At 65.2% G+C, this 15233-nt stretch overlaps 2 protein-coding genes across 2 annotated transcripts in view; both read left to right on the forward strand.

Annotated features, from left to right (window-relative positions):
- The first annotated feature begins 33 nt into the window (after positions 1–33).
- Positions 34–12307, forward strand: LOC122174760 (uncharacterized). Its single transcript, XM_065571535.1, has 14 exons — positions 34–175; positions 539–721; positions 1694–1788; positions 2386–2482; positions 3673–3929; positions 4475–4632; positions 5387–5530; positions 5835–5897; positions 6529–6634; positions 6884–6963; positions 8479–8602; positions 9197–9287; positions 9673–9826; positions 10689–12307. The coding sequence occupies exons 2-14, from the start codon at positions 617–619 to the stop codon at positions 11582–11584; spliced, it is 2370 nt and encodes a 789-aa protein (XP_065427607.1). The 5' UTR covers positions 34–175; positions 539–616; the 3' UTR covers positions 11585–12307.
- Positions 12308–15076: 2769 nt separating this feature from the next.
- Positions 15077–15233, forward strand: part of RYR1 (ryanodine receptor 1) — a 97073-nt gene continuing 96916 nt past the window's right edge. The window contains 1 exon segment of the mRNA XM_065571867.1: positions 15077–15232. Within this exon segment, the coding sequence (XP_065427939.1) occupies positions 15185–15232 (48 nt within the window). The 5' untranslated portion in view covers positions 15077–15184.

Consider the following 15233-nt stretch of genomic DNA (forward strand, 5'->3'; position numbering starts at 1 on the left):
GCTGCAAATTCAAAGGGGGAAGGGTCCCCAGACAAATTGGCTCGTTAGGGAATCAGCCGGTGCCTGGAAAAGGGCGGCTAACGAGCACCACCTCGCCCCCACCAACGGGGGAATTTATAAATAGATCAAAGGGTGGCTCCTTTCCTCTCTTCAGTGGGTCCCCCATGGGCTGCAGGTGGGGGGGAGCACCTGGGACTAGCTGATGTTTTCCCTGCTTCTTTGGGAAGGGGGAGGTACAGATTAGAGGGGGTGACAGGGTAGGATTGGGGGCACCCAAACCTGGAGGGGTCTAGCAGGAAATGAATGGCCAGGATTCGGGTTGGGGACTGGCTGGTGAGGGGACAGGTTGAGATTGAGGGGCAGAGTAAAGGGGATTGTGCCTGCTAGCCAGGCATCTTGCAAAGCTGTAGTTGGGTGAACACAAAGGCGGGTGTCTCCATTTAAAAACGAAATAGGGAGGCTGCGTTGGGTGCTGGGGAGGCGCTGGGACAGAGCCGCCCCTCCCCAGGCTAAGTCGTTCCCTCTCCTCCTTGCCCAGTTGCGGCGTGTCCCTTGGGCCCGTGCTGGGGGCCGCTGGGGCCGCGTGATGTGATGCCTCGGCCGTGAGCCCAGAGCCATGCCGAGCCCGGAGAGAAGGGAGTTGGCAGAGGCTGTTGTCCGCCACCTCCGTCGCGCTGGCGTGAGGCTCAAGCGCTGGAAGCCCCCCCTGAGCGACTCGCCCGTAAGTGGGGGAGGAGTGGGCCCCCTCTGGCCTCCAGGCCGCTGCGGCTGGGGTAGACCCCGTTGTAGACCCAGCCAGCCCTGCGATGGAGCCTGGCGGTTTCATTAACAGGGGAGGCGTGTGTATGATCTGATTGTCGGGACTCCTGGGTTTCCCCTCCCAGCTTGGGAAGAGGGAGTGGGGCCTAGTAGTTGGAACCGGAGGGGCAGGGGAGCCAGGACTCCTGGGTTTCATTCCCAGCTCTGGTTGGGCAAAGTGGGTGCACCTTTATGCCTCAGTTTCCCCACCTGCCATAGAAACGGGGGGCCCCCCTTTTGCAAAGCGCTTTGCCAAGCTGCCCCCCCACCCCCTGAACCAGCCGGGCTCTGCTGCTGCCCCCCCCCCCCCCCCCCAGTAACCAGGTCACGCTGGCAGCGGTTCCCTTATTGTGGGCGCCGAGTGCGCGGAACAGGATGTCGCTCTGCACTTCAAAGCAGCAGCGTCTCTGACCCGATTTCTCCCCTTGTAAGCCCTGCCCCGCTGCCTAGCCCCACAGGCATGGAGCCCTGCCCCCCGCCGGGCGCTCTGCCCTGGCTTTTCCCAGAGAGGGCAGATATTGGTGGGAGGACCGGGAGTGAGGGACCCCCTTTTATCCTCAGCTCTGCGTGAGGTTTCGCTGCGGGGCGTTGGGATGAACCGAGCTGCCTTCTGCTGACTCCAATCAGACCGGCTCCTCTGTGTGTCATACGCCCCCTACTGCTCGCAGCTCGGGGGGGACGACTCTTCTTTGGGCCGGGGGCAATGGGGCAGCTGGCAGGGAGACTGCTGCTCTTGGCCACAGCTCTTCCACGCTGGCCGCGCGGGCGCCAACCCCATCCTCTGCCCTCCAGTCTGATGCCCAGAGGCTGTGGTGATGGGCACCGGGGGGGCAAGCCAGACAGCTCAGAGCTGCGGCCCAATGCCAAGTCCTGTCTCTTCTCTCTCTCCTCTCAGTGCCAGGAGAAATCTCCCCTGGCATCACCCGCTGGCCCGTTTGGGACCCCGCTGCACGCACTGCCCCTCTCGGAGAGTGTGGAGGGAGTACCGCGGTGAGTGGGGGGGCTGGATCTGCGGAGGGCGCGAAGGGAGAGCTCGGCACCGGTATTGGATCCGGATCTCAGGAAACGCACCTCCAATAACTTCATGGCTGGGCTGGAGGGAAGGGCGGGGGTACAGACCCCCCCCCCGCCCTGCTCGCAATGGCCCTGCCCCTGTGTTTGGTAGCCCTGGCCCCACCTCGTTTGAAGCATCAGGGACAGCTACACAGGGTGTGGGTTGGTTGGGGCAGGGGGGTGGGCTCCTCCTCAGACCACCCCTGCCTCTTCGGGGGCGACATCCCTCCCCGGAGCAGAGCTGTGGTGGGGTCCAGCCCCTTGCTCACAGAGAGCCCCGCTGTGGGGGTGTCGGTAGAGAGCCCCCGCGGAGCAGTGGGTTTCAGAGAGGGGTAATGGGGCAGTCCCCTCCCCCCAGGGCAATTGTCTCAGGCTCTCGGCAGACTCAGGCCGACGTGCTGGGGGACACTGGCCAGGAGAGGTTCGGCCACAAGACCCCCAAAGGGTTAAGGGGGGGAGGGGCTGATGCGAACAGAGAACCCCCCCAAACTGCTGCCTCCTTAGTGCCCCCCCCCCCCCCGGGTCTGCCCCCAGGTTCCTGGTGCAGATCTGCGAGGCCCTGCGGCGGCATCTGCACACGGAGGGGCTGTTCCGGAAATCCGGCTCCGTGACCCGCATCAAGGCCTTAAAGGTACGTGGCCCCCTCCCCCACTCAGGGTCAGGGCCTTGGGGGCAGGCTCCCCCCCGCCCCGCTCATCCGTGGTAACGAACCCCCTCCCCCACCCCGTCGCAGGCTGACTCTGCACGTACATCTCAGCTGCGAGAAGGCCCCGGCGCGTGGCTGATGGTGGTTAGTGATTGTGCTCCAGGCAGGGCAAGATCCGGCGCCTGCGCGGGGGGGATGGGAGCCCTCCCCATGAACCCTCCACCCCTGGGGTGTGAGGAGATGCTCTGGGCTGGCAGCAGTAGTAGGCTGTTCAGCTCGGTCTGGGTCAGACCCAGGAGGATGCGCTTGGAAAGCATGTTGATCTCGCAGTGGCTGGGATTATCCTCCCCCCGTGTCCCCCCCGATACAGACATGCACCCTGCTCTAACCACTAGCCCCCACTTCCCTCCCAGAGCTGCAGAGAGAACTCAGGAGTCCTGACTCCCAGCCCCCCTGCTCTAACCACTAGCCCCCGCTCCCCTCTGAGAACTGCGGAGAGACCCCCGGAGTCTTGGCTTCGCGCCCCCCCCACACGCACACAGGTCAACCTCTCCCTTCCTCAGTTTCACTTCCAAAGCTCTCTTCTCTCCCAGCGTCTGCTCTCTGCGGGGGGCGCGGGGGGTCTGTATGGTGGGGGGTGGCGACATGGCTGTACACTGGGGGTTGGGGGGACTCTTTGCAGGGGCTGGGGGCCAGCAGCATCCCTGTGCTCCGGGTTTCCTGCTGTCACAGGCTCATGAAATCCAAGGGATGTTGCCACAGACTGAGGCTGGAGTCTTAGGCTTGGAGCAGGGATGTTACCCATCCCCCTCCCCGAGCCTGGGGTCTTCACTCAGCCCCTCCCCCGGGCTCCATCCCCCCAGGGGGGCAGGCAGGAGAGAGCATGGAGAGCCAAAGGGGAACCCACCCTCATGCTCCAGGGCTGGAGGGGTCAGGCAGGGGGATTTGGTCATGCCCAGTGAGGCCTGGCTGGCTGATCCACGGGCTTCCTGTGGGCCGCTCAGCGGGGAGCGGGTGAGAGAGCCGGCTGGGCTGGTCCGGGCTCTGCACTTGAACCTTCTGCCTGTCCTTAGCGCCTGGAACGACGCCACTGGGTGGGTGGGGAAACTGAGGCACGGGGCGGGGCGTGATCTGCCCCCTCCCCCGCCACGCTCCTCGGGGCCCTGTCGTTGCAGGCCCAGCTGGAGGCCGGGGAGAGCTGCCTGGACTCGGCTGCCCCCTGCGACCTGGCGGCGCTGCTCAAACAATTCCTGCGGCACCTGCCCGAGCCCCTGATCCCGGCCGAGCTGCAGGAGCCCTTGTGCCGCGCCCAGCAGCACCCAGCCGAGGGCGAGCGGGGCCCCCTCACCCTGCTGCTGAGCTGTCTGCTGCCCCGCCACAGCGCCCGCGCCCTCCGCTACTTCTGCACCTTCCTGCGGGACGTGGCGGCCAGGTGGGTGTGCGCCGGTGCCCCTCACTCCTGACCCGCAGCCCCTGCTAGCCCAGCCCTGGGCTCCCCCCAGCTCTGCCGGTGCCCCTCACTCCCGACCCGCAGCCCCTGCTAGCCCGGCCCTGGGCTCCCCCCAGCTCTGCCGGTGCCCCTCACTCCCGACCCGCAGCCCCTGCTAGCCCGGCCCTGTGCTCCCCCCCACCAGCCCTGACGGTGCCCCTCACTCCCGACCCACAGCCCCTGCTAGCCCAGTCCTGCCCCCCCCCAGCTCTGCCGGTGCCCCTCACTCCCAACCCGCAGCCCCTGCCAGCCCGGCCCTGGGCTCCCCCCAGCTCTGCCGGTGCCCCTCACTTCCGACCCGCAGCCCCTGCCAGCCCAGCCCCGGGCCTCTCCAGAGACTGCTATCCCTGCTGGGCTGTGCAGTGATATTCAGATGGGGCTGAGACTGGAGGAACTCGGGTCCCGGCTGGGTTTGAATGCCCAGTGGCATGGGTCTGCTCCTGGCCATGCCCTCGCGTCCGGCTCAGCTCACCTTCCCCCGCCCGCAGGTGCCAGGAGAACAAGATGGACGAGGCCAACCTGGCCGTGATCTTCGCCCCCAACCTCTTCCCCAGCTGTGCGCTGAGTGACGCGCCGGGCGCCGAGCGGCGGCTGCTGCTCCAGGCGGGTGCTGTGCAAGCCCTGATCAGCCACGCGCCCCACATTGGTGAGCAGCGGGGAGGAGCTGGAACTGCTCTGCCAGCGTGTGCACGGACGACCCTTCCGAGAGTGAGACGGAGCAGCATGTCTGTGTCCTATGCCCTGTACTGCTAATGGGGATTCCCCCAGAGCCCTGGGCTGGTTGTCCGTGTCCTGGGGGAAGCTGTGAAATAGCTTCAATCCCTGCTGAAATGTCTGGATGCTTTGCATCCAGAAGTATGTTGCAAGCGGTTTACACGGGTCAATGCAGCCACCTCTGGGGTGGGGCGCAGGGCTGTTTATGGAGGGACCCCTCACCCAGTGCTGGGATGTAGCCGCCTGTGGGGTGGGGCTCGGGGGCTGCTCTCTGGCAGCAGGGCACTGCTCCGGGACAGGAAGTGAAGGAGGCTGCGTCCCAGTGTCAGTGCAAAGGGCGTCCAGAGGAGGCGGTAGCCCAGGGTACTGGGGTCAGGGCCTCTCAGCTGTGTCTTATCCCATAATCCCCTGCTCTGCTGAATGCCCCATGTCCAGTGGACAGGTCAGACCCTCCCCCCCAGCTCTTCAGTGCATGGCAGGGCACTGGGGCTGCTGGGGGCTCTGCCCCCCCTGCTATGCTGGTCCTTGGGGGGGCCCCCCCGCTTTAGGGGCTGGGTAGCAGCAAAGAGGCACCTGACAGATGGGGGTGTCTGGAGGCTGCAGGCAGGTGGCTCTGGGGTGACGGGAAGGGGATTCTCAGTCCTGGGGTGTCTTGGCTCCAAGCCCCCCCCGTGTCTCCCCTCTAGGCAGAGTCCCCCAGTTCCTCCTGGACAAACTCCCAGCTCCTGCCCCTGAGCCCGACAGCGGCTGCCAGAGCCAGGCGGGGCCCGGGGATGCCGGAGACGGGCTGGCGGAGCGGAACCAGAGACTTCGACGGAGGAGCGTTGGCGGTGAGCGTTGGTTCTGTCCCCCACTCGCTGCCGGGCACAGGCAGAGAACTCAGGAGTCCTGGTTCCCAGTCTCCTGTTCTGACCACTAGTCCCCACCCCCCTCCCGGAGTGGGGGAGAGAACCCAGGAGTCCTGACCCTCTACCCACGGAACAAGCCCCCTACCCTGCCAGTATGCCCCATGCCCCACCCCCAAGGGGTGTTCAGGAAGCTCAGCCCTGGGGAGAGGGGGTGTTGGCCCCAGGGGGTGGGGATGTGCTGGGGGGGCACTATGGGGTTAAATCCGCCCTGTTTTCTGTCTTGCAGACATTGTGAACGGGGCCCTGACCAAACTGAGAGTGGGGCGTGGCGCTGTGGGGCTGGGAGTGGGTGAGTGCAGGGCTGTTGGGCGGGAGCATGGGGGTGGGGGCTGGCTCAAGGGGGGCAGCTGGGTACTGTGGGGCTTGGATGAGTATAAGGCCACTCGCAGCCCCCCCCCCACATATATTGGGTGTCCCCAGTTCCTCATCTGAGCAGCTGTGGAAAGGGCTTTACGCTGCATGCGTAGAGACCCTTCGCCTGGCGCTGGGATGCGGCCACCTCTGGGGTGGGGCACAGGGGCTGGTTCACAGCCATGCAGCAGTTTAGGACTGAAAGCCAAGAGCAACCCTGGGCCTGAGGGGGGAGCTATGAAAAGCCACTCTGGGCTCGCACCTTGTCTGAGTGTGGCACCTCCTGCAACACCGGCCCCCGGGGCCATCCGGGCCAGCCCTGCTGGCCAGGGGAGAGCGCCCCCTGCTGCCCCCGCCCTGCTCTCTGCAGCACAGCGCCCCCTAGCGCCGCCCTGGGGCAATGGGGCCAGCCCTGCTGGCCAGGAGAGAGCGCCCCCTGCTGCCCCCCACAGGGTCTCTTCCATGCAGCGATGGGGTGCAGGAGTCGGGGGGGGGGGATGCCCTGCTGGGTCGGGGAGAGGCTGGGGCAAACCTGGGGGACCTCCCCAAGTCTCCCCTCCTCTCCCTAGACTCCCCGAGCGGCTCCAGCCTGGTGCCCCAGACGACCCCCTTCAGCGCCAAGCGCAAGGCCTTGGAGGAGCTGGTCCAGGAGGCCCTGCTGGGCACCAAGAAGCGGTAGGCAGCTCCGTGCCGTTCCCCTGGGGGGGCACCGGGGAGCTCGGGGGGTGGGGGAGGGACTGGGGAATTTGGGGTGGGACTGGGGAGCGTGGTGTGGGTGGAGCAGGGGGATGCCAGATGAGGGGAGGACTCAATCATTGGGGGGCACCCAGTTTCCCGGGCATGTCCTACAAGGCGTGCTGGGAACTCCGGGCGGGCGCGCCAGTTCCGCCCCTCGCTAACGCTGCCCACACGTGCCCCTTGCAGGAGACCCGCCATGGGGCCGGCTGGCTCGGATCTCTCCACGGACGAGGCCGGGGACCCCTTGGATCAGCCCCTGGATGATGGTACGGCTGGGGGGTGCTGTGCCCTCACGGCAGCGCCGGGTGTTAGGATATAGATATTCTGGCCGGTCTGTAAAGGCCTAGACTTTAAGAATTGAGGTATTTGTATCATTTCGCTGGTTACAGGGGTATCAAAACCCGAGTCGGCCTGCGTCTGTCACTGGGATAGTCTGAGGCCTGGTCCTCTGGCCAAGCAGCAGGGGCAGCCGTAAACCGGGAAGCGAACGGCCACATCCCACCCCAGTCTCACTGCAATAAGGCGGCATTGGGCCGTTAGGAAGACGATTGTGTCCTGATAGTGCCCAGCCCCACCCGATAAAGAACCCGATCGTCGGATGGTTAAAGAGAACTTGGTTTGATAGCATCCAGTCTGGCAAGAAATCCCGAATCAATGGGGGTGGTTGGGAACCCCTCGTTTGTCTGTTTTATCTTTATGGCCCCCACTCTTCTATTGCTAATCTGCCCGGGTCTCTAACTGTCTGTCTGCCGCTTCCCCGACCCCACATTCCCCCAAAGTGGCGCGCCGGCCGGCCGGCGGAACAGGGCCGCGGGCTGGCTGGCTCCCGGCGCTCCCGCCGGGACTCGGGCCCTGAGAGCATTGCCGGGGGTCTCGGTGCCCCGGACAGCGCTCTGGATGGGGAAGCGGGGCGGCCACAGGGCCGGCTCCAGGCACCAGCTTAACAAGCAGGTGCTTGGGGCGGCCAAGGGAGAGGGGCGGCACCTGCAGCAATTCGGGGGTGGCAGGTCCCTCACTTTCGGCAGCATTTCGGCGCATGCGCAGGGCCGCCGAAATGCCACCAAAGGACCGGCGCCTTTTTTCGCCACCGCTCCTCCTCGGCTGCAACCCTGGCTACGCCACTGGGAGTGGGATGTAATTGGTTCGAGAGTGATGTTACAGTAGGTTAGGATTGGTTAGATTTCAGTAGAAGGATTGGTTAAGGTGTAGCTGAGAATATTACTATAGAAATTGGGGGCAAACAGGAAGTAAGTTGGGATTTGAAAAGGGAACTTGGATTAAAGGTTGCTGGACGTTCACCCCAATGAACATCCAATGGTTTGCACCTTTGGGCTTCGGGTATTGTTGCTCTGTTCATGCGAGAAGGACCAGGGAAGTGGGAGGGTGAAGGAAGAAGCCCCTTAACAAGGGGCCCCAGCCAGGATTGGGGCCCCCGTCCCTGCACGGCCCCAGTGAGCTCTGACCCCAACAGGATTTCAAACCCCGTGTTAGAGGGGGAAGGGTCTTACTCAAGCCATGCCAGGAGTCTGTGGCAGAGCTGGGGAGAGAACCCAGGAGTCCTGGCTCCCAGCCCAGCCCCTGCTCTAACCACTAGACCCCCCTCCCCTTCCAGAGCTGGGAAGAGAACCCAGGAGTCCTGGCTCCCAGCCCACCCCCTGCTGTAATCACACCCCTCTCACTTATCTCTTCCCCCCCATAATAGACAAGCATCTATTCTCCCCCCGCAAATACCAGCCCCCTCCCCTGCTCCTTGGCTGACCCCTCTGCCTCCCCTCCCCCAGCTCCTGCCAGCCCCCCCGAGGTCTTCACCGACAGCCCCCCAGAGCTGCCCCCCGCTGCGGGGACTCTGCCCCCCAGTGCCGGCCTGCACCGAAGGAAGAGCAGCTGCAAGAGGCATCCTCAGAGGTAAGGGGGGGCGTCACCCCACTGGTAACTGCACCATGGGGCGCCTGCTTCTGGCCCACAGGCGTGTCCCGGGGCAATGGCTGGAAATGCTGGTTCCTGAGTTGGGGGGCCTCTGAGGAGCCAGATGCAGTTCAGACCCCCCCAGACTGAGATCGGGGTGCCTCTGTGGGGCCGGGTGGTGTGCAACCGCCCCACTGAGATTGGGGCTGCCCATTGTGCCTGGCACTGCAGACCCCCCCCCACACACACACACACAACAGCTGGGGAAACTGAGGCCCAGGTGATGCAGGGATTTGCCCAGGGAGGTGGTGGCAGAGTCTGGAATTGAACCTTGATCCCCTGGGTCCCAGCCCAATACCTGACGCACACCCCCCCCACCCCGGCCATCAGTGTATGGTTCCCAACTCCGGCGCCCCCTAGTATTGGGGGGGGGGTGGCATCGGCTCATCCCTGCTCTGTTCCACGGGCAGCATTTGAGGCCTGGTGGACGTCTCTGGCGGTGCCTTGGGCAGAGCCTGGCTCTGGGGGTTCCCCTGGTGCCCAACCCGCCCCGTCCTGGGCAGCTCTCCTGATGCTGTACTGCTTCCCGTCCAGGAAGCTCTCTGCCCGATCCGCCCGCGGCTCCCCAGACCCCTTCGAGCGGCAGGATGCAGGGCGCATCTTTGCCCGTAGCGGGAAGGAGCTGGTGAGTAACTCCGGACGCGCGGGCCCCTTTTGGGCCTAGAGGTGAATCCCCGTTAGCAGTATAGGGCCTAAGATGAGTGACGCTGCAGCGCAGGGTCCATCCAGCAGGGGGCAGCAGTTACACATATCGAGGCCAGCTCAGTGCAAGTTCATTGCTTGGGTTGTGGAAGAGAACTCAGGCATTGGGGGGGGGGGAGTTTAAAGGGACACACGCGGGGACACCTGGGTTCTCCCTCTACTTTAAAGGGGCCGGCCTCCTTGTGCCACATGCCAGCTCGGAGGCCTCCCCTGGTACCCGGTCCCGGGCCCCTCCAGGCGCTTTCTAGCTGCGGCTCCGGCCCCGGGCTAGCAAAGCCCCAGCCCTTCTCCCTTTCTCCCCCCTGCAGCCTCCCCCGGACCTCGCCAAGCGGGACGCCAAGGCCCCCGAGCCCAGCAGCTGGCACCAGATGAAGAGGGTGGTGGCAGATGCCCTGGAGGGGCACCGAGCCCCACAGAGCTGGGTCCCGCTGCCCTTGTCCAGGCCCACGGAGCCGGATGATGGTACAGCCCATGTCCTGGGGGCCGCGTGATGCAAAGGGCCCCCATCTTCTAGGAGTGCGTGGGGGGGGCTAGATAAAGGGAGTGGGGTTTGGATCAGAGATGGTGATGGGCTTGAGGGGGGTGCAGCAGGGGGTTCCTCTGTTCTCCTCAGCGGGGCCCCCATCAGCATCCTCGACTGGCCCCCGCCCTGCCTGCTCCGCCATTGACCCGGCTTCTCCTTTCCCGTCTGCAGCACTGACGGGGGGGGTGGGTTGAACCCCGTAACCCCAGACAGCCCCTCCCCCCTGCAGCAGCCGCGCTGCATCTCAGCCCAATGGCGAAATAGCTTCCCGGCCCCATCGCCCGTGTTGTAATCGGCTGGTTTCAACAGAGACGGGCGGGGCCGGGTGAGCTCGGGGCGGGCGGGAGTTTAGTGGCTTGGCTCATCTTCGCCCCGCCCCCTTCCCGGGGCCTGAGAGCCTCGGCGCTGTGGGTCTGTTCGCATGGTGCCGCCGCAGCCAATGGGTCGAAGATCCCAACCGCTTAGAGGGCAGGGTTTGCCCATATCCATCTGTCAGCGCATTAGCTGCTGTGCCCCATCCCAGAGGGGGCTGCATCACAGTGCCGGGTGAGGGGTCCCTGTATAACCAGCCCCCCCATCCCACCCCAGAGGTGGCTGCATCTCTGTGCTGGGTGAGGGGTCCCTCACAAACAGTCCTCGTGCCCTGCCCCAGAGTGAGGGAACCCTGTACAAACAGCTGCCACACTGCACCCCTGAAGTGGCTGCATTTCATTGCTGCGTCTGATTCCGCCTCTCATGATGCGGGTGGGCGCCGGGCCCCATGTTGTCTGGGGCCGTGACGGGGCCATGTCTGTGTTCCAGGGACACCTGCTGTGGAAGACCCCACTGCCGGGCACAGGAAGCAAGACCCCGTGCCCTGGGCGGGATCTGCGGATGCCGGCAAGAAGCCGTGCACCAAGGAGCTGGACCTGGAGGCCTGGTCCGGAAGCTGCCCTGGGGTCCCCCGCAGGCAGCAGCGGGCCCTGCGCAGGTCCCTGAGCTGGCCGGAGGGCCTGTCGGGGGCAGAGGGCAGCGTCAACGACCCCCCAGGAGCAGCCGGGTCGGGCAGCTCCCCATCCCGCCCTGGAGGAGGTGAGATGGAGCCACTGGATGACGCCCCGGGGAGCCGACCTGGCCTGGAGCCGCTGGGCACGCCCATGTTGTGCATCACATTGGCCCCTGGCGGTACTGTGCCCGGCTGCCTGGGGGCTGGGGAGGGTGGCCCGGAGGAGGAGGAGGAGCGGCCAGCTCCTGGCTCTCTTGCCCAGCGTCTTCCCAGCCCTGACTGTGCCCCGAGGCGCCATGTGAAGCGACTGACCCTGGCCTTCCCGCACTCCCCCGCCCAGCCCGCCGGAGCTGGCACCCCCAAGCGGGTGGCCCGGGGCCGGCGCTTCGGGCGCTCGCTCAGCCATGAGAGTGCCCTGCCCCTGCCCAGCGGGGTCCAGGCCCAGGCCTCGGGGCGGGGCAACTCTGGCCTGCAGCCCCCCAAGAGTCCACTGAGCTACTTCCGGGCCTGTGGGCGGCAGATCTTGGTCAGCCACAAGCACCTCACCCTGGCCTTCGCGGGGCTGCGGGGCCGGAGGGAGCCGGGCAGGGCCATGCCCACCGCCAGCCCCCAGGACGTGGCCCCCGCCGGCCCCTCCTGCGACCCCCAGCTCCAGCAGCTGCTGGGGGCTGATCGGCACCACTCCCCAAAATCCCCCCCTGCTGGCTACTAAACTCACTGCCAGCCAGGGCTCCCTGGATCTGTGAAGGGGGGAGGGGGCACAGTCTGTCTGGTTGGGCTGGTGCGTGCCTTCCCCCCCCCCCCCCCCCCGATGTGCAGCATTCCCCTGCCTTCGGGGGAGCAAACTGGGCCCGGAAGTTTGGAATCCCCTGGGCTGCGACCGAGAGATCCCCTCGCCCTCCGGACCTGCGTGTGACCCAAACCGGATGGGGCTGACGGCCGTGCACCCCTGGGCACCGCGGCTGCCTCCCCTTAGCAGCCACGTCCTCGCCTGGTCCCTTGGGCAGAATTCTCTTTGTGCATTTCAGCCCCTGGGCGGCAATTCCCGAGCCGCTCTGCGCCCTCGCCCGCTGGCCTCTGGGAAGCTGGCTCGTCCTGGGGTCGAATTCCCGGCAGAGAAATCGGCCTCGGGGTTTTTTACCCTGTTATCGCCTGGTACCAGCTCCTCGCGCCTGGGTTTCTGCTGCCGGCTCTTCACGCCATGGGCTGCAGGTTCTGCGTTTCGCTGTGGGGTGGAGGGGGGGTGAGAGCACACCGCTTGTTTCTGGAGACGGGCCGTGATATGGATACAAGGTGTAGGGACTGGGGTGTCTTTTTCCCAAGCCGGGGGCGTGCGGGGTCTCCCCTCGGGGCTGCACTCAATACTTCCGAAAGCCAGAAGGCCCCTGGGGTCGATGTTTCTTTCCTTTCAAATGTTTAAATTTCTTCCAGAATAAACGTGTTTTAAAACTTTCTTTCCCCTCCTTTTTCCACCCCAAGAAGCAGCGAACAGTCGGCACAGACTGTGGAGCCGCCGGGGTGTTTGCTGCTGCGTTTCCTGCACAGGGTAGGATCCGCGCTGCTGCTGGATCGAGGGGGCTGGGGGGGATCCCCAGCTCTGGGATGGGGGGGGGTGAGCTGGGAATAGATTCCAGGAGTCCTGGCTCCCTACCCGCCCCCATTAGACCCCCTCTCCCCTCTCCAAGCTGGGGGAGAACCCAGGGGTCTGTGGTGTCTCGCCCCTTGAATGTGGGGAGAGGTGTCTGGGGCTGTGGGGGTGGGCCCCCCATCTCATCCAGACCTGGGGTTGGCCCTAGACCCAGGCCGGTGGGGTCTATCCTGGGCTGTCCCGCTGGGGCTGGAGCCTGGCGGCTCTGGGGTCGGGCTCTGCACTGAGATCTCTGCAGCAGACGGATGCCTGGGCGCGTTCTCCAGCTGCCCCTGCTCCTTGCATGCTGGGGCTGGTGATGTCTCTTCCCCCCCCCCCCTCCCCGAGGCGAAAGGGGGCGTTTCTCCCTGCCCCAGGGCCCAGGACAGCTTTGCAGCAAGCCACGAAAAAGCCCCGTGACCTGGGTTGTACTAAAGGGCTGATGAGGGGGACCCCATAAATCCCGCTTTCCAATACCCCGTCTTCCTGCCCCAGCGCTGGGAGAGGAATGGGCCTAGGGAGGCCTCGATCCCAACTGGGGGGTGGGTGTTTCTGGGCAGCGCCTGGCAGGCTGGGGGCCCTGATCCCGGCCGCTGGGGGTTAGCCCCAGGTCTTCCTGCCAGGCAAGTTGATGGGCGGCCCGGAGCTGGGGGCCAGGCCGGATTTATTTGATTTCGGCTGCTGATCTGCAGCGTCACCCAATTAGCACCTGGTGCCCCACGACTGTCCTTGGCTCCCTTTTCCTAGGCCACTAATTAATGACACAGCCTGATTAATTTCCACCCCGGCGCCCTCTAGTGGCCTCCCCAAAGAGCGACCTGCCCTGCAAAGCAGCATGAATCGAGGGGTAGGACCTGGAGCCCGGCTCTGCATTCAGGCCGGAGTTTCGTAGCTGGTTGGGGCACCGGCCAGCCCCACGGGAACCGGTTTAACATTGAGTGGGGCACAAGCATATTTTTTCCCCCTGTGACTTTTCTCTGATGTTGCCAGGTTAAGACAATATTTTTGTATTTCTGGCTCCCTCTCGGTATTACTGGAGCCCCGTGGCGCCAGGCGCTGGACAAACACACAACAAAACCACGCTCCCGTTCCCTGAGCCCTTCCCGTTGACGTCTCCCCCAAGGGCCAATAGCTGGGTGCAGGCGGCCGGCTGGGAAACTGAGGCAATGATGAATTTCAGGTCTGCCTCTCCAGCGTGTGGCAAAAAGCAAAGTGGCCTTGGGGGCTGACCGGGGGGGGGATCTGGGCTCAAACCCCAGCCCCCTCTCAGCCGCCCTTCTCTGCTGCATCATTGTGTTGTGCCTCAGTTTCCACATCTCCACAAGGGGGATCATAGAACAGCGTCAGTTGGAGACCGATTTTTAACAGAGTTTCTCTCTCTACTCCCCCCCCACGGCCACAGCTGGACGGGCTTAAAGGGACGTGTGTTTATTTCCCCTTCCCAGGTGGGAAGAAGCCCTTATCATAGATCCACATGTCCAGTGTGCTGGGACAGCCCCTGGGGGGACCCCTTCCATCTGTCAACCCCCCTCTGGGTCACTCGGGTCAGCCCCTTGGTTTCAGCGCCTCCTAGTACTGAAGCTTGGAGCCTCCAGCCCCCCTGCGCCACACCGTGAGCTCCCCTCAGAGCTGCACCCCGAGCTGGGCCGGGAGCACCTCTTGGCCAGGGGTGTGAAAACGGATGAGGAGCCGGGATGTGGTGTGGGGAGCTCTGAGCTTGGCAGAGGGAAGGGGATGCTACAGCCACTCCAGCAGAGCGCGGGGTTGCCTCTGCCCCCTGCCCAGCAGTGCCCCTAATTCCAGATGCCTAACCCTCCCTCCCTGTCCTCAGTCCTTCGTTCCTCTTCCCAGAGAGAGAAAGGTCCCCTGGCCCTCCTCTGGGTCCCTGCAGCGATTAAATCACCTTTTCCCCTTACCTAGTTAAACATTCAGTATATTGGGGAAACTGAGGCACCCACGAAGGGCCCGGTGGGCTCCGTGCAGCATGGAGACACCTGCGACGGGGGCCAGGGAGCTGCTGGCCAGGTGAGGCACCTGCCTTAGCGCTTAAACCAGTGGGAGAGCTGAGAATAGAACCCAGGAGTCCTGGCTCCCACACCGCGCCACCCCCTCCCAGCTTTCTTTCCCAGAGTGGGGGAGAGAACCCAGGAGTCCTGGCTCCCAGCCTTGCCCTGGGCTCTAAGAGGGGATTTCCTGGAGTCCCACTAGATTAGGGCAGCCTGGGGGTGGGGGGGCAGAGGAGCCGCGCACACACATCTCACCCCCTTCCCTCTCCCCACACTGGGGGCCAGGGGCCCCTCTCCCCTCCCCTCCCCTCCAGTCACTGGTTTTCTCCTTCCCTCCCTCTGCACCCGTTCTCTGGCCGCCTGCCCCTCCTTGCTTGGGCTTGTTTCCCCCTCCTGCCCCACCCCTGCCCCCTGCCCCCCATCTCTTCCCCACTTCTTCCATCTCCCCTTCCCCACTCCCCCCTTCCTCCTCTCCCACTCCCTCCTTCCCCAGCCCCCCCTTCATCCCGTCTCTCAGCCTTGCCCCCCGCCGGCTCCCCCCCTCCAATCGGCGGCGGCCGGGGGCGGATCCAGGGCCGCCCCCCCGCCCGCTGCGGGCAGCCCAGCCCGGCCCGCCCGGCCCCTCACTCCCGGCTCTCCCCGCTGGACGGCCGGCCCGAGCCCGCAGCCCCCCGCAGCCATGGCCGAGGGCGGGGAAGGGGAGGATGATGTGCAGTTCCTGCGCACCG

This window comes from Chrysemys picta, chromosome 17 (assembly GCF_011386835.1).
Source record: "Chrysemys picta bellii isolate R12L10 chromosome 17, ASM1138683v2, whole genome shotgun sequence".
In the NCBI taxonomy this organism is placed as follows: Eukaryota; Metazoa; Chordata; order Testudines; family Emydidae; genus Chrysemys; species Chrysemys picta.